This window comes from Chiloscyllium plagiosum, chromosome 20 (genome assembly GCF_004010195.1).
Source record: "Chiloscyllium plagiosum isolate BGI_BamShark_2017 chromosome 20, ASM401019v2, whole genome shotgun sequence".
In the NCBI taxonomy this organism is placed as follows: Eukaryota; Metazoa; Chordata; class Chondrichthyes; order Orectolobiformes; family Hemiscylliidae; genus Chiloscyllium; species Chiloscyllium plagiosum.
In genome coordinates this window covers 43,756,437-43,780,514 of record NC_057729.1, presented here as the reverse complement: position 1 = coordinate 43,780,514, position 24,078 = coordinate 43,756,437, and the positions used below count along the sequence as shown (strand labels likewise).

At 38.9% G+C, this 24,078-nt stretch overlaps 1 protein-coding gene across 2 annotated transcripts in view; it reads left to right on the top strand.

The window, feature by feature from the left end:
• Positions 1-24,078, top strand: part of osbpl2b (oxysterol binding protein-like 2b) — a 71,455-nt gene that overhangs the window by 15,700 nt on the left and 31,677 nt on the right. For both annotated transcript variants that reach the window (XM_043710639.1, XM_043710638.1), the window contains exons 2-5: positions 8,934-9,016; positions 17,538-17,687; positions 23,037-23,184; positions 23,457-23,532. In XM_043710639.1, the coding sequence (XP_043566574.1) occupies positions 17,651-17,687; positions 23,037-23,184; positions 23,457-23,532 (261 nt within the window). In that variant the 5' untranslated portion in view covers positions 8,934-9,016; positions 17,538-17,650. The remainder of the gene's footprint in view (positions 1-8,933; positions 9,017-17,537; positions 17,688-23,036; positions 23,185-23,456; positions 23,533-24,078) is intronic.

The window sequence follows — 24,078 nt, the reverse complement described above, 5'->3', positions numbered from 1 at the left end:
CCTTGTGCTTAAGGGAGAAATGAGAGATACTCCAGTAGAAACGAAAAGGGTGAGAGAGAGAGAGTAATGGTTTTAATATTTTCATGACTTTTGAAGTCATTTTTCATATCATGTTTTTTGTTGCTTATCTGTTGACCTCCTTGTTGATTTTTCCTTCTAACATTTTGGCCTGATATGCTTTTAACACATTTAACTCTGGCTTTTTCTATTGTACCAATCTTCACTGTCTCTTTTAATTATCCATTTGTAACCTTTACATCAAGCCTATTGTTGTACAGTTGTTAATATCTTCTCTTGGACTCACTTTGTTTAACTTGAACTAAATCAAATAATATTGCTTCTGCTCTTGGAGTAAAAAGCTACTGATTTAAAGTTGGGTACATTTCCCAATTATCCTTTTCTGGATTTTAATCTATCGCTAAATATATAAAATTAGATAATCTAATGTTATTGCCTGGTTTATCTGCTGTATTTTCTGAACTGTCTTATAGATTTTCATTTCTTCCCCTTCTCCACTGTTTGGTCTATATTTAACATGATCATATAAGGACAGCATTACATTGAACCCATCATTAGACCCTGAACATGCTGAGCAAGCAGTGTTCAGGGTAACTATGTTTTAATTTGTGGCTGCTGCTAAGAAGTATATTTTATGTGTTTTTAAAAAAATTCTTACCTGAGTAGCCCTCTGCCTGCCTACCGATTATTGATTTCATCCAATCATTTAACACTCAATGGCGATTTATTTTTAAAGTATACTTGTAGTGAAAGGTATTGGATAATATTTGAATGCATATCATCTATCTTTGTATGTACAACGCTATTTAATTTCAGCTGATCCTAGTAGCAGAAAACTGTTTATATCTATTGTATTAAGTGTTTGATTATTCCTTTTTTTAATTCATTCATGGGAATTAGGCATTGCTAGCGAGACTAGTCTTTATTTGCCATTTCTGATGAATTTATTTTATTTTTATATTTTTCTTTGGGCATTCTGATGACCTGGTTTCTCCGACTAATTTATTGCCGAGCTGCTTTTTTTTAGTTTCTGAAGCACTGCAGTCAATTACATCTTTCTAACCACCCAGATTTATGACGTAACCAAGTTATTTTCTACCAAATAACTATTTAAGCATACTGCTGAAGCAAGACACATTTTATCAAAAGCATTAGTCTTGCACTTGTCAGGACAATTAGCAAGAATACCAATTTAAGGAGAAAAGCAATATTTCTACTAATTAACTAGTGGGCTGTGATTAGAAGATATCAGACCTATTCTACTGCAAACCTGTTTGGCTTTGGATAATGCATCAGTTGATGAGGATTGACAGTTAACTACCAACCTGTGTTTCAATTTTAAATCCGGCAGATTGACTTTTGTCAAGGCATTCCCCTGAGAAATGAAAGTGCCTTTCATCTATTTTGAGTTGGACCAATGTGCAAAGAATAAGCATACGTTAACATATGTGGCTTCTAGTACATACAAGTGCGCCACACTGTGAGCCCAACTGACATTCCTAAATTGATTTTTTGGTACTGTTCGTTGCTCACTTCAGATTATAGAGCAAATGTCCAATTAAGGCATGGCATTCAATACTGCAGCTTCTGTTACATGTTTTAAAAGCACGGGCTGGTTGGCTATAATCATTACCTTGTTTGTTGTGAACAGCTGAAGAGATATGCTATTCAATATAATGAAATTCATATATCATGTTATTCATTTGACAGTACATTATTTTGGCTAGATGGCAGTATCCTGTTAGTGTCATATACCACTTGTGTTGCATAGCATTAACATGAAATGGCAAACTTTACTGGTTTCTCATAGCTTTGAGATATCTCACCCCTCTGATGGTACCTTAGAGCCACTTATGAGCTTGCAAGATATACAGTGAGAAGCAATCTAATCATTGCATCGTTATCCCTTAGGATGGCATTGATGTACCTATTTCAGCAATGAGGCCAATTTTAGTGCTGCGGCGATGAGTGGATGGTAGGTTTGCAGTGGGAAGTAGTCAAAAAGGCTTGATAATCTGCATCCAAGAGTACTAATGGAAATAGCCATGGAAGTATTGGATGGATTGGTGGTCACCTTCCAAAAGTCTACAGATTGTGGAGCCATTCTGATAGATTGGAAGATGCAATGTAAACCCACTATTTAAAAAAGGGGGGAGAGAAAGAAACAGAATTACAGATCAGTTGGCTTAACATTAGTAGTAGGGAATATGCTAGAGTCTACTAAAGAAGACGTGAACAGAATATTTGAAAAGCATTAACTGGACCTGGTGATGCCAGCATGGGTTTATGAAAGGGATGTCATACTTAACTAATTTGCTGGAGTTTTTTTGGGAATGTAACCCATTGAGTGGATAAGGAAGTACCAGTGGTATGGTGAATTTGGATTTCAAGAAGGATTTTTTTGTAAGAGACTAGTGGGTAAAATTAAAGCAAATGGGACATCGGATTGGGGCATGGATTAAGAATTGGTTGACAGGCCAGAAACAGTGTGGAATAAATTGATTTTTTTCCGAGTTGCAGGATGTACCACAGGGATTAGTGCTTGGGCCTGAGCTGTACATATCTGTATAAATGTCTTCCATGAGGGAACCAAATGCAATATTTTCAAGTTTGCTGATGACACAAACCCAAATGGGAGTTTGTATTGCCAGGAGGATGCAAGGAAGCTTTTGGGGAGGATTTAAGTTGAGTGTGTGAGTAGATACTCAACAGATGCAGTATAAGGTGGATAGATGTTAATTTACACTTTGGTATGAAAGACAGAATATTATTTATGTGATGATACATTGGGAAATGTGGATGTACAAAGGGATTTGGGTGTCCTTGTATGATGGTCAATGGAAGTAAACAGGAGATGCATTAAACAATTAGGAATGCAAATGGTAGGGATTTTGAATTAACCTGTTCAGGAATCTCTGGAGCAGGTAGAAATTGAGCCTGTGCCTTTTCCCACAGTGTCACCGAGCAAATGTTATGATGGCCTCCATTGCAGGAGAATTTGAGTATAGTTTGTTAAAATAGGTTTCCAATACTTCAAATGTGTGGTTCTGTTAAAAGAATAACTTTTACTTATTGCTCTAAATGTAGACTTAGACAGTCACAAGATATATGGAGGTAAAAACAATGACTGCAGATGCTGGAAACCAAATTCTGGATTAGTGGTGCTGGAAGAGCACAGCAGTTCAGGCAGCATCCTGAACTGCTGTGGTCTTCCAGCACCACTAATCCAGAAACAAGATATATGAATTTTCTTCCCATTTTTAGTTTATTTGCAAGTTCAGAGTTACTTGGTTTACTGTGCAGATAAAGCACCCTTCTGTACCCCTTAACTTTTTAAATTACGGCCAAATATGCAATAGATTTATTACATTGTAGACACATAGGACTAATTATTTTGGGATTTTGCACTTATCTGGTGTAAAATAGTGAAAAGCATGACAACAACTTGGCCTTTTATGGTACTACTAACATAATAAATGTTTCAAAGTGCAAATGTTACCAAGAACAAATTTTGACCCCAGGCTACCAAGATATAAAGACAGGTAACCAAAAGCTTGTTTGAGGAAGGTTTAAAGGAATATCCTGAAAGATGTGGAAGATAGAGACTTTGTGAGTCTCACTGTTAATAAACCTGATTTTTGTCTTTTGTTAAAAGAAAATATTATGTGTACATTTAATTATTTGTCATGCTGTATAGGAATATAGGTTGTCAATAAAAGGAAATTATAAAAATGAATAATGTACACCTGTGATATTTACAAAAATGTTTTCAATCAAATTTGTTCTGTCATTCTGGCCTGAGGAATACCTGATAAATTCTTTCCGTACACTGACCCACTAATCTCTTGATAAGTGAATACATTGAAAATGCACATTCATTTGAAGAGTCCAGGCATTAAAAAATACCAAGTAGTTGATCCTAGTTGCAACATCTAGAAACAGGTTTGGTGTAAAATTTTCCAACAAAACGAAAAGCGCATCTTCAAATTTTAAAAGAAACTTTTACTTTCAACCTCCTAGATTTTTTTAAAAGCAGGGTCATCAATGTAGTTTGATCAATTGAATTCATTGCTCTTTCAAAATATAATTGGATTTCAGCAAAATTGATTGAAATAGCTTTTTCATATTAAGTTGTTGAAGTGGAATTTCTCCATTTAGGAAGTGTGAATTAAATAGCACAATGATTATCATCTGTCAGTTTGTGAAATGTTGTATGTGATGCTGTTTGCCTTGGATGCCTCCAAGGTTATTTTTAGGTTCCGATTTTCATTCTGTGGAGCAGCATTACTTACTAACGATCAGCAAATTATTTTATTCCAGGCTATATGATGCGTTCCCCTGGCATGGTACAGCTTCCCAATCTTTCTCTGTCCATTAGTAGACAAATCTTGGAAGACAGTATCCTAACTCTGCCTTAAAAATATTCAAAGACTCTGCTTCTCATTGCCTTTTTAGAAAGAGACTTGAGACCTTTCTACTCAGTGGATGGGAAGTGGGGGAATTCTTCCCTCTGTCTTACATGGGTCATCCCTTCTAAAGATCCTTAGGTCTAGAATCTCCCACAAGACAAAACATCCTTTCCATATGCACTCTATCAAGACGTCTCGGAATCTTATGTTTCAATTAAGTTGTCTCTTACACTTTTAAACTCCGGAGATCGTAAGAAATAGGAGTAGACTGTTTGGCCCTTCAAACTTGCTCCACCAATCAATTGGATCATGGTAGATCTGACATTCCTCATGTCCGCTTTTCTGCACTTTTTCTGTAAATCTTTGGATTCTTGACCAGTCAGAGAATCATCTGTCTTAGTCTTAAATATTCACAATGACTCTGCCCCCACAATGACTTCCATAGACACTGAATCCTCTGAGAGAAGAAATTCCTCCTCATCTCAGTCTTAAATTGGCACTCCTTTTATTCTGAGACATCACCTCTAGTCCTGAACTCTCCTGTGAGGGGAAATATCTTCTCAGAATTTACTCCGTCAAAACCCTTGAATACCTTAAGGCGGAATGGTGGCACAGTGGTTACCACTGCTGCCTCACAGCGCCAGGGACCTGGGTTCAATTCCTGCCTCGGGCAACTATCTGTGTGGAGTTTGCACATTCTCCCTGTGTCTGCGTGAGTTTCCTTCGGGTGCTCCGGTTTCCTCCCACAGTCCAAAGATGTGCAGGTTAGGTGAATTGGCCATGCTAAAAATTGCCTTTAGTGTTGGGTGCATTAGTCAGGGGTGAATGTAGGGGAATGGGTCTGGGTGGGTTGCTCTTCAGAGGGTTGGTGTGGACTTGTTGCGCCAAAGGACCTGTTTCCACACTGTAGGGAATCTAATCTATTCTAATCTTATATATTTCAATGAGATGACCACTCCTTCCCCTAAACACCAGTGATTAGAGTCCCAACCTGTGCAGCATTTGCTCATAAGACAAAACCTCTGTATCCCAGATCATCCCAGTGAACTTGTTTGAACTGCCTCCAGTGAAAAATATCTTTCCTTAAATAAGGGGTCCAAGACTCTGGTACTCCAGATATGGTTTCACCAGCATCTTATACAGTAGTAGTAAGAGTTGCCTACTCTTATACATTAAACCAAGTCTCTTTTGATTTGCAAATTTCTGCAGTTTTTCTCAATTTAAATAATACAATGTTCTTTTTCTGTCCCTTCCAAAGTGAACAACTTCACGTTTTCCCACATTATGCTCTGACTTTCTGCCCACTTTCTTAACCTTTCAATATCTCTCTGCAAACTGTTGCAACCCTTCTGCAACTTTGCATTTCTATCTATTTTTGTCATTTGAAAATTTGGCTACAGTACATTTGCTTCCTTCCTCCAAGTCATTTAATGTATTTTGTAAACCAATGCGGTGCCAGCACTGATCCCTGTGGAATTCCATTGCTTATGCATTGCCAATCTGAAAAGACCCCCTTAAACCCAGTTGTTGTATCCTGCCCACTAGCCAGTTCTGTATCCACACCACCTCCAACACCATGGGTTCTTGCCTCATGACCCAATCAACATAAAGTCACCCATAACTATTGTTCCATTCTTTTTATATGCTCCTATTATTTGTTGTTTTACAGAGGAACCTTGAATACCCAACATTCGATTATCCGAATATTGGAGTATCCGGCAAGATCGCAAGATCCTGATGCTCGGCTAAACTATGTCATCCGACATTCAATTATCCTGAATTTGATTAACCTGAACGAAATACTCCCCGCCTGTGTCCTTCGGATAATCGAGGTTCCTCTGTATATCCTTTCCAGCAGTATGGCTACTGTTTTGAGGCTCAATTCACTCCTGTCAGTGTTGTCTTTCCCTTGCTCATATTTCCACCCAAATGGACTCGACATCATTCATGCCTAGGTCATCTTTCACAACTGTCCTCATAGTGCTCTCCTTCTGTCGTTCCAAAAGATCAAATATTCCTGAATGTTAAGTTCCCAGGTCTGATCTCCAAGTAACCAGGTTTCCATAATAGCTACAAGTCTAGTCTTGCACCCTACCCTATAAGATATCCTGCCACTTCCAGATACTAATGTAAGAGTAAAGCAAAGAAACAAAAACAGAATCTGCTGGTGAAACTCAGCAAATGTGGTAGCATCTGTGGAGAGAAAAACAGAGTTAATGTTTCGAGTCCAATGTCCTTTTATCAGAATAGAACGCAGAGGTCTGTTATATCCCCAACAAAGTACACTACTGAAAACTGGGCCTTGTGGATCAAACCTCAGACCTTAGGAGCCTCCTTTAGCAAGGGCAGAACTTCAACATTGTCCCAGGTTGTCAGTGCAGCCTTTGTTCCTTGGATGAGTAGAGTGATTGATAATAAAAACCTGAAAACTGACACCAAGCTCATGGTTTACAAAATAGTAATGTTACCTGTCCCTCTGTCAGTCAGAGCAATTAACAATGCATGCACAGATCTCAAATCCCCAGGAACATATCTCTAACAATGTCTCTGTCTCTGCAAAGTCCTGCAAATCCAATGGCAGGATACATGCTCCTATATCAGCGTCTTCTTTCAGGCTGATATCCTCAGCAAAGAAGCACTGATTAGAAGCATAGAAATCATAGAATCCCTACAGTGTGGAAACAGGCCATTTGGCCCAACAAGCCCACACCAACCCTCCGAAGAATATTCAACCCAGACCCATTCACTACATTTTACTCTTACAGTTCCCCTGACTAATGTACCTAACCTACATGTCCCTGAACACTATGGGCAATTTAGCATGGCCAGTTCACCTAACCTGCCCATCTTTGTACTGTGGGAGGAAACTAGAGCACCCGGAGGAAGCCCACGCAGACACAGAATGTGCAAGCTCTACACAGACAGCCGCCTGAGACTGGATTCAAACCTGGGTCCCTGGCGCTGTGAGGCGGCAGTGCTAACTACTACGCCAACGTGCCTGTTGTCAATCAGTTAAATTGGTGAGGCATTTCGCCTCCATGCCTGACACAAGACTTGCAAAGCAAACCCCACCTCAAGGTTTGTCAAGCCAAGTGATTATCTGGGAAACACAGAAAACATTTCAAGGACATCCTCAAAGCCCCCTTGGCTTATGGTAAACTCTTACTCAAGGTTGCCCCAAACTGGAGAAGAAGCATCTACAAAGGTGCCAGTCATCTCAAGCATAATGCCAAACCACCTCTTCATCCACCACTTGCCCCGCTTTTGGCTGAGTATGCAGATCTCTCATTGTAATGTTTAGTTGTCTCAGGACATACCAGTCCAAAGTAGAAGAAAATTATTCTCAGTCTTGAAGGAATGCCTAAGGTGTCCTTTTCACAACTTACTGTCCTGCCTATCTTTGTGTCATCAGCAACCATGCTTTTGTCCCTTTGTCAAAGTCACATTTTTAAATAGTAAAACATTGAGGCTGCAGCACTGATCCTAATGGCACTCTGCTCATGACACCTTGGCTACGAGAAAGACGACTCATTTATATCTACTGTTTCCTGTTACCTAGCCAAACTTTAATCTATGCCTCCCCAACTCTAACTTTCCACAATAACCTTTGATGTGGCCCCTTATGTTTCTAGAAGACATTTAATAAGGCATTTAACAACATATCCACAAGTTCCCCTTTATCCACAGCACGTGATGTAAAATGAAGAGTATGTAGGTTAGTTTGGTCTTAGAGTAGGCTAAAAGATCAGCACAGTATCAAGGGCCGAAGGGCATTTATTGTGCTGTTTTGTTTTAGGTAGAATTCAAGTAAGTTGGCTAAATATGATTTTTCTTCCTTAAACCATGTTGACCCTGCTTACTTACTCTGGCCCTCTCTAATCTTTCTATGTGAGTAAAGTTCTTATCTCTGGCGTCATTCTAACATATCTCTTCTGCATCCTTTATCATGTCCTTCGTAGTTTATGCCTTTGAGGCCTGGGATCCTATTTTTATTTTAAACCATTCCTATCAACTTGGTTTGTTATCTTCAAAAATTTCTGTTCATGGACCTCTAGCTCTTTTCGTGCACCCTTTCTAAATCTGCACTATTTAGTTAATGCCTGTTCACATACTTTCTTGCAAAATGCATCACTTCATTCCTTAACTGGTAATAATGGGCATCCTGTGCATTAATCAGAGGGTAGACTTCAACATTTTAGTTCCAGTTGTTTCATTTTACTATATTGTGGTTAGGTCCTGTATGACCTTTCACAGCATTATGACATCAACATATCTTCAGTTGATTCTGCAAGTTAATGTGCAGTATGTAGGTGTTACAGTGCTGAATAATTAATAATTAGAATAATAGCTACCTCAGAATGTGTTCAAATATTGTTATACAGCCTTCAAATTTGGAAAATGTTGTAACTGGAGCAAAGTTACCATTGAACATTGTTTTTATATAGCTATATGAACAATCCAAGCCTTATCTTATTACTTAACTCGTTTATGCAACTTGTTTTGCAGATAAGTGCTTTAAACTTCCTTGGCTGAGCCCATCAAGTTGAGGGCTGGCGTGACTGCTCTGCCACTAGGACAGCCTTTATGATGTGAGTAATAAGACATAAAATGGAAATCTTTAAGATTATAATTAATTAGGATTATAATGTTAACAATAATATAAGTTATGAATTTGAGGGTGTGGAAATAATAATTAGTGTTAAAATATATTGTAGAGCAACAGTAATTTCTTTCTAAGTGATTTATTTTTCATGAGCCAGACTGTTTTTTTTTTCACAATGCTGATGTACAAGATTCAAAACAATTTCCACATGTATTTCTGAACATGAGTAAGGCAGGTTTAATTCCATTGCTTTTGTTTCTGTGATTTTTGAAATGAGGAATTTGCGCGTTTGGGAAAATTCAATCTTTAGTTCTATCTCTAGATTACCTGAACCTGTTTATAAACAGATATTATTTAAACTTCAGTTAATGTCGTAGGTGTACGATTCAGCCCAGCCTGTATTAGAATTATTGCATAAAAGTAACATGAGTTTTACAGGTTGAATAACAATTATCAAATAGATTGAGGAGAATTTTGACTGTGTAGTAAAATAGTTTTATATTAATGTAAATCAGCCATCCGTTTTACATGTCATTGTTTTGTTCTAAGAAAATCAATTGTTTCTTATTGAACACCATAATTTGCATGCTTAAAGTTCCATAGCTCAATGTAGTATCACTAATGAAATTTATATCAGTGAATAAAAATCACAGGATCTGGACTTCTGTTTGAAATTCTCATGTGTGCAACTGGTTTACTTTTAAGTTATACAGTCCACAAGTGGAGTTTCGTTTAGGACACGTAGGGAAGCTCCAAACAACATTAATGGATGCATTCTCCTTGGCAAAGCCTTTACCAATCCAAGACCACTTGCCAACCAATCAGAATACTCATCATACAGTTCGAGAAGATTAACGTTCAACATTTTAAAATTTCTAAATTTGTTGGAAAATACTGAACTTTTGAATTCATATTCAAAAGCGCAAGACAAAATGTTTTCTTTTGCAGCAATACTCCAGTTCTGTACTACTGCAGTTAACTGCATTGTGTGATACCGGATCAGGTTAGCATGAAAGAGTGCCCTCCCTAAACAGCCTTACTAACCAAGATAGATTTTGTCTGACATGCAGATTGTTACATGGTCATCATGTTAGACTTTTTTTAAATTCCAGATTTGTTTATTTATCTGGAATTTAAATTCTGTGGTCAAGTATGAACTCATGACTCTGGATCATTCATTCAATCCTGTAGATTGCTATCCTCTCTGGATAATTAGTCCATCCCTATATCATGACTGTTTACGTTATTGGTTGAATAATTGTCTGCCTCTGTCAGTTTGCTTATCGTCAGTATTTTGGTGGACTCTAGGCAAAGTTCAGTATTTTCCAGCACATTTAGAAATTTTAAAATGCTGAACATTAATCTTCTCAAATAAATGAATAGATATGAGCATTTTGTTTAATTTAGAGGTCATTTAAAGTTCAGAAGCCACCAGTGTTTGTTGATGTAATGCAATATGCCGCTGTGTATGAATATCCAGTAGGAAATTGCCAACATTTAGGTATGATTTAGTTGAATGCAATTAAAAATATTTTTATTGAACTTGAAGTACTGCAGTCAAATGTCCAGTTGTGCAAAATGGATGTAATTGTTTTGACTTAAACTCAAAATTCAGTGAAGAAGTTTCATATTTGTGTAACATTGCTATCTCAAACTTGTATTTTTAAAATTTATTTATTGATCAGTTGTGGGCATTGATGGCAAGGCCAGCACTTATTGCCCATTCCTAATTTTGCCTGAAAACAGTCACTTTCTTGAGAATGGAGTGCTTGCTAGACCTTTTCACAATGTAGTTAAATGTCAGCTACATTAGTTGTCACCATACGAGGTTAGTACAATAGAGTACCCTTCCTAAGGAACCTTAATAAATCAGATTTTTAAAATGTGAAACTCATGTTTTTAATCCATCATCTGAACATAATGGCTCCTTGCTTGATTATTATAACACAACCACTCTGCATTCTTGTATGCGTAGCCCTGTAGCTGAAAATTCATATGTGAATCTTGCAGGGGCAACTTTGCCAAAAATGCTTAATAGCAATTTAAATAAATGCCACAGCCAACTTTTTAAATTTACTTGTTTCCTGGAAATGTGTTTTGCTTTCTTTTGGTGCAGGGAGGAAGGAAAGTAGGCATTATCAGTTGGACTTTTAAATTAAGTGAAGCATTTTCAGATGTTTCAACATGCCTTGATATGAATGTATTTCTAAGTCGAAGCCAGCATTGTGAACCTTTTGTCATGTTATAAACGTGTATTTTAAGAAAAAGAAACAAATGTGTGGTTTACTATTGGCCTCATAAATATAATAGCAAATATTAGTGACATTTATTTTTAACTTTTTATTATGGAACTGTCATTACAAAAATGCATTTTGAAGAAAAAATGTTCCTGCTTAGCTATTAAAGCAACTACCTGCATTTATATTTTTTAAGAATTGTATTCACTTGTGGGACATTGGCACCGCTAGCTGATCAGCATTTATTGCTTGTCCATAATTCCTGCTGAGAAGGTGATGTTGAGCTGCCTTGAACTGCTGCAGTCCACATACTGTAGGTAGACACTCAAAGCCGTTAGAGAAGGAATTCCAGGATTTGGACCAAGCAACACTAAAGGAATGGGAATATATTTCTAAGTGCAGATAGTGAGTGGCTTGAAGGGTAACTTGCAGGTTCTGGTGTTCTGCCCTTGTCCTTTGAGGTGGAAATGGTTGTGAGTTTGGAAGGTGCTGTCTAAGAGTCTTTGGTGAATTTCTGCCGTGCATCTTGTAGGTACTACACACTGCTGCTACTAAGCATCGGTGGTGGAGAGAATAGATGTTTGTGGATGTGATACCTATCAAGCGAGCTATTTTTAAGCTTCTACTTTTGGAATTGCACCCATCCAGGCAAGTGGGGAGCATTCCATCATACTCTTGACTTGTGCCTTGTCATTGATGGACAGACTTCTGCTCTTGTAGCCACTGTATTTGTATGGCTAGTCCAGTAGGATTTCTGGTCAATGTCAACTCCCACGGGTGCTGATGATGCCATTGAATGACAAAGGTGAACGTTAGATTGTCTCTCTTATTGGTGATGGCCATTATCTGGTATTTGTGCTGTGTGATTGTTACTTTTCATTTTTCACCTGGATATTGACCAAGTCTTGTTGCATTTCAACATGGACTGCATCAATATCTGAGTTGTTGCAAATACTGCTGAGCATTCTGCAATCATCAGTGAACATCCCCACTTCTGATCTTTTGGAGGGAATGTCATTGATGAAGTAGTTGATGATGTTTGGACCTAGAACTACCTTGACAAACTCCCGCAGAAATGTCCTGGAGGTGAGATCACTGACCTCTATCAACCACAGCCATCTTACCATGTGCCCCGTGATTCCCACTGATTCCAGTTTTGCAAGGACTCCTTGATGTAACACATAGTCAAATGTGGTCTTGGTAGCAAGGGTTGTCACTCTCTCCTCACCTCTGGAATTTATCTTTTTTTTATTTGTTTGTCCATGTTTGAACCAAAGCTGTGATGAGGTCAGGAGCTTAGTGGCCCTGGCAGAGCCCTAGCTGGGTGTCAGTGAGTAGGTTGTTGCAAAGCCTATGCTGTTGATGATTCCTTCCAACACTTTATTGATTGAGAGTAGACTGATGGAACAGTAACTGGCTAAGTTGGATTTGTCCAACTTTTTGGGTAAAAGGAATTTTCACAATTTTCAAGTAAATGTTAATATTGCAACAAGTTCTAGAACACAAGTCTTCAATACTATTGCAGGAATGTTGTTAAGACCCATAGCCTTTGCAATATCCAGTGCCTCCAATTGTTTCTTGATATCATGTGGATTGAATTGAATTGGTTGAAGGCGGGCTTCTGTGATGCTGAGGTGGGGGGAGAGAATCTCTGGAGGAAGCCAAGATGGATCATCCACTTAACACTTCCGGCTGAAGATTTTTAGCCTTGTCTTTTGCACTGGACTGTTCACTCGTTGAAGCTGGGGATATTTGGGGAGCCATTTTCTCCAGTGAGTTGCTTAATTCCACACTACTGTTCACAACTGGATGTGGCAGGACTGCAAAGGATCTGATCCATTGGTTGTTGGATTATATTAGATCTGTTTATCACTTGCTGCTTGGTATGTAAGTAGTCCTCTCTGGTAGCATCACCAGGTTGACGCCTCATTTTGAGGTATCCCCTACTGCACACTCCACTGATTCCCTGACTTATTAGTAATGGTAGGGAGTTGGAAAAGGATGCAAGCCGTGAGGTTGCAGATTGTGTTGTGGCATGAATCTGCTGCTGTTGATGGTCCACAGAGCATCATGGATGCCCAGTTTTGAGTAACTAGGTCTGTTTGAAGTCTGCCCATTTAGCACGATAAGAGCCTCCATTGTGTTGTGTTGCACTATTCTCAATGTGAAGTGAGGACTCTGTCTCCACAAGGACTGTGTAGGCATTGGTCACTGTCATTGATACTGTCATGAACAGATGTATTTTCAGCAGACCGATTTGGTGAGATTGAAATCAAGTATGTTTTTCCCTCTTGTTGGTTTCTTCACTACCTGCAACAAACATAGTCCAGCAGCTATGTCCTTTAGGACTTGACCACTCTGTCAGTATTGCTGTTGCTAAGCCACTCTTGGTGTGGACATTGAAATCCTCACCCAGAATACATTTTGCACCCTTGTCACCCTCGGTGCTTCTTCCAAGTGTTGTTTAACGTGGCGGTGTACTGATTCATTGGCTGAGGGAGGATGGTATATGGTGTTAAGCAGGAAATTTCCTTGTCCATGGTTAACCTGATTCATGCGATTTCTTATGTCTGGAATCAATGTAGAAGACTCCTATGGCAACTCCCACCTGACTATATACCACTGTGCTATCACCAATGCTGACCTTCTAGTGAGGCAAGCTATATCCAGGGATGGTGATTGTGATGTCTGGAATATTATAAGGTATTATTTCATGAGTATGTTTGCCTGTTACTAGGCTAATCTGTGAGACAGTGCTCCCAATTTTGGCACTAGCCCCCAGATGTTAATTAGGAGAACTTTGCTAGGTTGATAGAGCTGTTTTTGCCATTGTTGTTTCCAGTGCTTAGGTCGATGTCAGGCGGTTCATCTGGTTTAATTTCTTTATTGAGACTTTGTCGTGACTGGTACAATGATTGATTGATGCTGGTTTGCTAGGCCATATCTGAGGAAGTTGACTTAACCACACTGTTATGGATCTAGAGTTACATGTAGGACAAACCAGGTGAGAACAATATTAGAGCTTAAAAATGTGTTGCTGGAAAAGCGCAGCAGGTCAGGCAGCATCAAAGGAACAGGAGAATCAATGTTTCAGGCATAAGCCCTTCTTCAGGAATGAGGAGGGTGTGCCAAGCAGGCTAAGATAAAAGGTAGGGAGGAGGGACTTGGGGGAGGGGTGTTGGAAATATGAGGTTAAGGTGAGGGTGATAGGCGGGAGAGGGGGTGGGGGCGGAGAGGTCGGGAAGAAGATTGCAGGTCAAGAAGGCGGTGCTGAGTCTGAGGGTTGGGACTGAGAAAAGGTGGGGGGAGGGGAAATGAGAAAGCTGGCCATGCGGGGTCAGTCCGTAGACAGGTGCTGAGGAAGGAGATATGGCTGTGGTAGCAAGTCTGTTTGAGGATGTGGCTGAAGAGCTTCAGGGCAGAGGAGATGACCTGGGGGGTGCAGTGAAAGAGGGACTCACTGAGATCCTTGTAGAGGGAGGAGGAGAGCTTCTTCAAGGAAGGCATCCTTGCAAGAGGATTCGCAGTAGGTTAAAATCAACTAGGAGAAGGTGAGGACTGCAGAGAAAAGCTTCAGGGCAGAGGAGATGACCCTACCTTTTATCTTAGCCTGCTTGGCACACCCTCCTCATTCCTGAAGGGCTTATGCCCGAAACGTTGATTCTCCTGTTCCTTTGATGCTGCCTGACCTGCTGCGTTTTTCCAGCAACACATTTTTAAGCTCTGATCTCCAGCATCTGCAGTCCTCACTTTCTCCTGAGAACAATATTAGTCAACCAGATAGGTTTTTCCAGCAATCAGCGATGGTTTCATGGTCATCATTAGATTTTTAATTCCAGATGTTTGTTGAATTCAAGTTCCACCATCTCGAATGATGGGATATGAGAATATTAGCTGAGTTTCTAGATTAATAGTCTAGCAATAGTACTACTGGGCCATCATTAACATTGTAAAACTAGGGACTGCTATCAAAGTTTGACATTGAGATAATTTGACTGGTGACCAAAAGCTTGATTAAACTCTGAATAATATGGTCTGTGTGATTAGAGCAAGGATTTTCAACCCTTTTTACTTCTGCGGATCCCCCTATATAACAATCAATGAACATATGTAACATGGTAAAAGTATTTTTATGTATAAAAATGATTAATTATGCAGTTAAATATTACTTAGGTTTTACTTGATAAATTTATTGTTGGTCCTGGTCATTAATTGTGGCATGATACCAAATTGGGGCACAGATGAGGGGTTTGGTGAAATGTCACAGGTGTGAGCTAATTCCAATTGTGCGTGCATGAACAGCCATGGTCAGTTAAAGGACTTTGGCTGAATATACTTCTTGTGGCACTGAAGCGTGATTTTGAAATGTCACTTGAGATGTAGTTAGATTACATGATGCCTGCATTCTCTACCTTCTATGGTTATTTTTGGCAGTCCCCTGGAAACCTCCTCAAGGATTTCAAGTGATTGGATACCTGGTTTAAAAATGATGTTCTCGAATGTTTGATTAGTCAGATCCCAGCAATATTGATCATGAGTTTTTCAAACAATCACCTGGTTGAAATGTGCTGAGTATTAGTCAGGGAAGATTGTTGATTTTACAGATTTTATACTGATATCTTTCACAGAACTCTTTCAAATCAATGTATCTACTAAATAACTGGATGAGTAATCCCATGGTAGCATTAAAATGGATTTTTCCTTGAGGTTTGACTATGAACATTCTTAGTTTTCCTTTTATGAAGACTTGAGCCTTTCTTCATTGAATTCACAATTGTATTTTAAAGCTTGATGGTGAAAAATAAATGAAGTTTCACTTCAGATTAGAAGCTTACTGCAAATATAATGGAACTTTCTGAAAACAGTGCAAGTGTTCTACTTGAAACAGGCTGAGGCTGCCTCAGTCCAGTTCCTAGTAAGCTTGCACCAATGAGAATGTGTATAGGGTATAAGCAGGCAGAGAGAGAGTTAAGCTCTGAGTTTTGTGAAATGAGTGGTTCAGCTGAGCATGACTCCGATCAGGTACAAACTAACAGTTAACAATGGGGTGCTGGAGGCAAGGGTAATGGGTTAACAATGTGGAAAAGCATTCATTATGTAGAGCCATTTAACAAGATGAGGTAGCATTCAGTATGTGAGGTCAGTTTAACAAGGTGAAAAGTATTCATTATGTGAAGCCAGTTATTCATTGCATAACAGCAGATAGTTTAATGTTTACTGTTGATGCTTGCTGATTGTAACAGTCACTCAGTTAATATTTATGTTGCCTTATCTGGCTGCTCCTCCCTGTAAAATGACTATTTAGTTAATTGAGGAACTGCTGTTCCAGAGAAGATTGTGAACTCCTGTCCCTGTGCACATGGGTGATCATTCTCTCTCTGTACAGGGCCTGGAATAACAACGAAGGAGGTAAAACTGTACTGTGTCTCTGAGTGTTTGGCTTAGATTGAGGGGGGAAATGGAATGACACCAATATCTCAAGTTCTTATATAATTTCATTCCAATTGTTCTTTCAATCTGTCATAAGATGGGTGACAAAATAATAGATTTGTACAGTAACAGATACTGTTTGGTGTTGTACATTTTTTTGAAAAATGAGGACCTTTACTCATCAATCTAGCTGGGTATCTGGCTGTGCCATGCTTTAGCCTGAAATGGGAAAAGCCACTTTCCCCAAGAATGAATATTTCGTATCGATCAATGAAAAACCTGCAATACTTCTGACTGGTTTTGTTTCATATCAAGAAACAGTAGTAGGTGATTTACTATTAAAACTTGTTGAGTGGAGAGTCACCACTTCCAATTCACCTTTTTTATAAAACATTTTTGCTAGGCTAACATTCTACTGCTGTACACCCAGCCTTTCAATCAATGTAAATTGAATTGAATTTATTGTCATGTATACCGAGGCACAGTGAAAAGCTTTGTCTTGCGAGCAATGCAGGCAGATCAGAGTTAAGTCGCATAGATAAGTAAATAATAGGTAAACAGTGGCAAAAACAAAAACACAGGCACAGGCGAATGTTAAGAGTTTGAGTCCATTCGGTATGCTAACAACAGTAGGGCAGAAACTGTGACGAAACTGGCTAGAGTGTGTGTTTAGGCTTATGTACCTTCTCCCTGATGGTAGAGGTTGTAGATAATCTAAATTCTTGTAGTGCTTCCCAATTGGAGATGGGAAAAATTTAAAAATGTAATGACTTTAATGTTTATTAATAGCTGGCTAGTAGTCCTGATTTCAATTTGTAATGTGTTTTTTTTTGTTTTTAGGTAGTTGAACATAGAAAATCAGATCAAGAAACTGTACTGTCTAAAGAGAACAATGTGCTAAAGTGCCTTCATTAGAAAAGAAACAAGAGTTTTAATTTGCTTTCAAAGGGAGGATGAATAGTGAGGAAGAGTTTTATGATGCTGTTACAGGCAAGTATCTGGAGTGTAATTTGACAATCGCATCCTGTACTTTTTTGATACTTGTTTTAAACATACTTAATCAGTGTTTCTCATAGAGGAATGAAAATCAAGCTGTCAAAAGCTGTTTATGTTCTATTCCAGGTTTTCAGGCAATAGCATACTGTACCTTTTTTTTTGCCACAAGGCTCAGTTCCTCATTCCAGTTACGAAGACAACTTCTAGAGCATCTTCAGAAGCCTCCAAAATGATATTAATACTCTAATATTATTGATGCATATGCTATAGTTAGAAGTATCTATCTCTCAGTAATTTGAATATGTATATAAAGAGTCTCTAATTAGGGATAGGGAGTAAGTCTCATGGTAAGAGACTTACTGTATTGGAAAATATTGATGCATAATCCCTATGAGTGAAAGATCACATGCATGCATCACTTTCTAGGCGATAGTATGTTAGTTGTAGAGTAGATTACATATATTGTATTTTATGTAATCTGTTCCTAATTGGTTGATTCACAATTATTATGGTGCAGAAGATGATCATTCGACACATTGTATGTATCAGCTTTCAATTGAGCATCATAATTTGGTGCTGACGTGAAAATATATTTGAGGCTTGTTACACCTGAATGTGGTTACTTCACAGGCCAAAATCAATAACTAACAGACTCAATTAATTGAGGCATGAAAACAGACTGTTAGAGAAACTAAGCAGATCTGGCAACATGTTTGGACAGCGAAAAGCACTCAATATTTTGTGTACATTATGCCTTCTTCCGAACAGAATGACTGCTAAAGAAGGGTTATAACAATCTCTGAAGATTAATATAAAAATAAAGATGGTCTCAAGGCCTTCTACTTCATCCTGGAAAGAAGGCTTGAACCATTCCATCCACTACCGCCCTTTCTTTCCTCACTTTGATCAATTTGTACTTTTAACTCCTCACTTTCTTTAAGTGAAAAGTATGACAATGGATACCCGTATGGGCCTCAGTCTTGCCTGTTTCTTTGTGGCATACAATCTTACTCTGACCCCTCCACTCACTTATTTCTCGAGTGCATTGATGACATTATTGGTACTGCTTCCCTCTGTTGTTTGGAATTGGAAAAATTTAGCAATTTCGCTTTTAATTTCCATCCTGCCCTCAATCTTCAGCTGGTCCATCTCGACGACTCTCTTCCTTTCTTCAGCGTATCTGTTTCCATTTCTGGGGATAGGCTGGCCATTGATACAAACCCTCTGACTCCTACAGTTGCCTCAAATATAGTGGGATGCCTTCAAAAATGAGATAGCTTGAGTCTAGAGGCAGTATGTTCCTATTAGTGGGAAGGGCAAGGTGTAGGGAATATGGCTTGACCAGAAAAGTTGAGGCTCTGCTCAAGGGAAAAGGAGGCATGTGGCAGGTATAAACAGCTGGGATTGAATTAATCTGTCGTGGAGTTTAAGGGCAGTAGGAGTACAGTGGGAGGAACCAAGAGTGCAAAGACAGATAGCTTTGGCAAATGGAGTTAAGGAGAATCCAAAGAGATTCCACAAATATATTAAGGGCAAATGAATAACTAGCGAGAGATCAACAAGGCTGTCTATGCATGGAATTGCAGGAGCTGAATGAGATACTAAAGGATTATTTTGCATCAGTATTTATTGTTTTGAAGGACATGGAATCCAGAGAGCTTGGCAAAATAAATAATGACATCTTGAAAAGTGTCCATATTTACAGAGTAGGAGCTGCTGGACATCATACAATGTGTAAAGGTGGATAAATCCCCAGGACCTGATCAAGTATATCCCAGAACTTTGTGGGAAGTTCAGGAAGTGATTGCTGGGCCTTTTGCGAGATATTTGTATCATTATTAGCCACAAATGAGGGGCAGGGAGACTGGAGGTTGGCAAATGTGGTGCCATTATTTAAGAAAGTTGGTAAGGAAAAACCAGGGAACCATAGAATCAAAGGCTGGTGAACCTGATGTCAGTGGTGGATAAGTTGTGGATCTACATGTATTCCAGAGGGCTAGGATTGATAATGGAAAGTCAGCATGGCTTTGTGTGGGAAATTGTGTCTTACTAATCTGAATGTGTGTTGAAGAAGTGACACAGATTAATGAAGGCAGAGCAGGGGATATTATCTATACAGACTTCAGCAAGGTGCTCAACAAGATTCCACATGGTTAGATGGGTTAGCAAGGTGGAATCCAGATGAGCTGGATACAAAATTGGCTTGAAGGCAGGAGACAGTGTGGTAGTGAAGGGTTCCTTTTCTTAGTATAGACATATGACCAGCAGTGTGCCTCAAGGGTCAGTGTTGGGTCTATTACTTTGGGTCTATTACTTTTTGTCATTTATATAAATGATTTGATATGAATATAGGAGGAATAGTGAGTAAGTTTGCAGATGACACCAGTATTGGTGATGTAGTGGACAGTAAAGAAAGTTATCTCCAAGTACAATGGGACCTTGATAGATGGGCCAAGGAGTGGCTGGTGGAGTTTAATTTAGATAACTGTGAGGTTGCATTTTGGTAAGGCAAGTTAGGTCAGGACTTATATACTTAATGGCAGGTTCCTGGGGAGTGTTTCTGAGCAAAGAAACCTTGGGTTGCAGGTATATAATTCCTTAAAGCTGGAGTCACAAGTCAACAGGGTAATGAAGAAGGCATTTGGTACACTTGCCTTTATTGATCAGTGCATTAAGTGTAGAAGGTGAGATGTAATGTTAGGCTGTACAGGACATTGGTGAGGTCACTTTTGGAATACTGCATTCAATTCTGGCCTCCCTGCTATAGGAAAGATGTTGCTAAACTTGAAAGGGTGCAGAAAGGATTTACAAGGATGTTGCTGGGGTTGGAGGGTTTGAGCTATTGGGAGAGTCTGAATAGGCTGGGACTTTTTTCCCTGGTGCTTTGGAGGCTGAGGGGTGACCTTTTATAGAGGTTTATAAAATCATGAGGGATATTGATATGGTGAATAGGGGAGTCCAAAACTAGAGGTTTTGGGATTAAGGTGAAAGGGGAAAGATATAAATGGGGCCTGAGGGGCACCTTTTTCATATACAGGATGGTGCATATATGGAATAAGCTGCCAGAGGAAATGATGGATGTTGGTACAATTATAACATTTTAAAGGCACCTGGATGCTTTCATGAATTGGAAGGGTTTCAAGAGATATGGGCCAAATGCTGGAAAATGGGACTAGATTAATTTAGGATATCTGGTTGGAGGGGATGAGTTGGATGGAAGCGCCTGTCTCTGTGCTGTACAAGTCAATGACTCTATACATCCTCACAGACTGCTTTCTGTAAAGACAGTATTCCAATCTCCTGGTTTCTCTGTCTCCATTGCACCTGTTATAATGTTGCTACCTTCTGTGGACGGACTCCAAATTGTTCAAATTTTTCCTCAACTGAAGATTCATCGTTACCATATTAGATTCCTTATCCATGTTCAACCCATCTCCCACACTTCTGCCCTCACTACTTGCCTCCCCTGCTACAGCAATGTATCTCCCTGGTCCACAATTACCACCTCACCAGTGTCTGAATCCAAAAGATTGTAATGCTGCTATTTTAGTCACCTCCAATAGGATGCCATGATCAGCCACATATTTCCCCTCCCCTCCCTTGTCAGCATTTCGAAGGGAACGTTCCTTCTAGGACAATCTTGTACACTCCTCCTCCATTCCTAACATTTCCACACACTCTCATAGCATCTTCCCATGGAATCCCAGAAGGTATAATATCTGCCCGTTTAATCCTCCCTGTCACCATCCAAGGCTCCAGATATACCTGTGATTTACCTGTGCTTCATTCAGCATAGTCTACTGCATTTACTGCTCACAATGTTATTTCCACATTGTAGAGACAAAAGACAGGCTGGGTCACTACTTTGCAGAACATCCACGTTCCGTCTACAAAAATGACCCGAGCTTCCTATTGCCTGCTGCTTTAACACACCACCATTTTCCCACACCAGCATGTCTGTCACAGGCTCCCAGGACTGTTCCATCTAATCTCAGCACAAGTTTGAAGAACAACATCTCATTTTCCGTTTTGAGGAAGGGTCACCGGACCCAAAACATTAACTCTGATTTCTCTCCACAGATGCTGCCAGACCTGCTGAGCTTTTCTAGGAATTTCTGTTTTTGTTTCTGATTTACAGCATCTGCACTTCTTTTGGTTTTTATTTCCTTTTTCTGCTTAGGGGACGCTGCAGCCTTTAGTACTCAACATAGAGTTCAATAACTTTAGAGCCTGATTCCATCCTTTCACATTTTCTTTTACCCACCCCACACCTGGTCCAGTTCTGATATGGGTTGCTTTTAATACAGTCGTCCATTCTCACGTACTACTAGGCCCATTATCATATTGTATGGGTTGTGTTCAGCACAGCTAGCTCATTTTCTCACTCTTAGCTCTTGGTATCACTTATTTGACTTCTCTTGTGTCCTGGCCTGCTATCCATAATCTCCTTATTTACCTATCCCTTTCATAACTCACTCTGTCTAGGCTGTCTCCACCTATCTGCTTACCTCTTTTCCCCCCTCCTACCCCACTTTAGTGTCAGCTTATTATTAACCAGCACCTATGGAACCACGAGTGTGTTGTTTGATTAAAAATTCTGTTTGATCAAGAGATCCATTTAATCCAATGATGGTTCATAAGATGCCACTTAAAACAAAGTGTGCTGTACCATGTTACAGTTATGATGAAGAGTCACCAGACTTTAAATGTGAACGTTACTTTCTTCTCACAGATGCTGCCAGACCTGCTGAATTTCTCTAGCATTTTCTGTTTTCATTTCAGATTTCTATCATCCATGTTTTTCTTCAATTAATAAAGAATTATGTTGAATAAACCGTCTGCCTTCACTAATAATTTTCACATTTATTTTCAAAGTTCTACAAGGTCAAGATCAGTGTGTATAAATGATATTTCTATGATTCTTCACATTAATGGAATCTATCTGTAAGAAAAGCAAAAGGCCAAGCCAAGTAGTTGCATAGCTTTTTTGACATCGGATTCCATTTTTATTGTTTATTTCAATTTATTTTGTGCAGTTAATTATTTTCTTCAAAGGCAAAGTTGAGTTTTTTTTTGTTACCTTATAGTAGTTGAATGTTTTGAAATTTATTTGCCATGCTAGCTACCTTTGTCAAAAAAGAAGAATGAATTTGGCTGCCTGATACTTGACACAAAATTTGTAGAAAATGGGAGAAAGTTATTTTCCTTATTGGATATGGTTACCTAATGTCTACAAAAGATATAGAACATGGATTGCATTTTCATATTCATTTTGATAATTTTGATAAGGCCTAATTTATAAAGTAGATCAGATAGATTTCATTATATATGTTATTACTTTAGGGTTTGAATCGGATGATTCTGAAACCAGAATGGATCCAATGGTGTCAGATGATTCATTGAGTTTGTTCGGTAAAAGTGAAAGCAGTGTATCTGATCAAAATGCTCACAACAGAGAATCAACCCAAGAAAATGGAATTAAGAAATATAGGTGAGTTCAACTATGGTTTACAAAATTTTGCTTAGTATATGGCCTAATTCAATACAGCAGGCTTTAAAATGGGAAATAAAGATGGAGCAGGTCAGTTAGATGGAATAGCTTTTCTCTTATTCCAATAGAATAATTTCTTCTCGTAAGATTAATTTTTGCAGTATTTTGAAATACTGTAATGCAGAAAAACTATTGCAGTATAACATGTTTTAACCCTCATTGAGTCCTTCAATTTACATCTGTCGACTGTTTTTCTTCTCCTTTTGTTACAGAACTTCTTTACCAGCTCCAATGTTTAGTAGAAATCAATTAAGTTTGTGGAGTATTTTAAAAAGATGTATTGGACTGGTGAGTATATATTAACTGGTTGATTTAAATCCATTTTGGAGCTGAAATTGAATGCTATTTTTCACTATGGTACTGCCAGTGGTATTTCTCATCTTACAATTACCCTTGATTATTGTATAAGTTTGGGTTTTGTCATTGAAAGGACCAAATACACATTTTGTAAATCTTAACAATCTGTGTTTGCTCAGACTTTCTATTTCCAAGCTGTCCAACTGAAGGTGAGCATGTCATTGCTTGATTCTGCTTAAATGTAATCAGTCATAGCTGAAGTATCTTCAGCAATGGCTTTCGCTACAATCCCAGACCTCAACCTGTGAACATCTCCAAAAACTAGTCATTGACTGCTATCTGTTCCTCACCTACTTGCAATTCCTTTGTGTCTTTGTCCAGTGCAGGTGTTATCCAGGTCTATCACTCTTTCAGTTATTCCCATAGTTTCTGTCTGTCAGCTACTTGTCCAATTTCCAGTTAAGTTTGGCCAATGTTTCTAATATGTTTTTGTCACTTCCACACTTCGACCATTCCAGCATTCCTGATGTGGAGGAG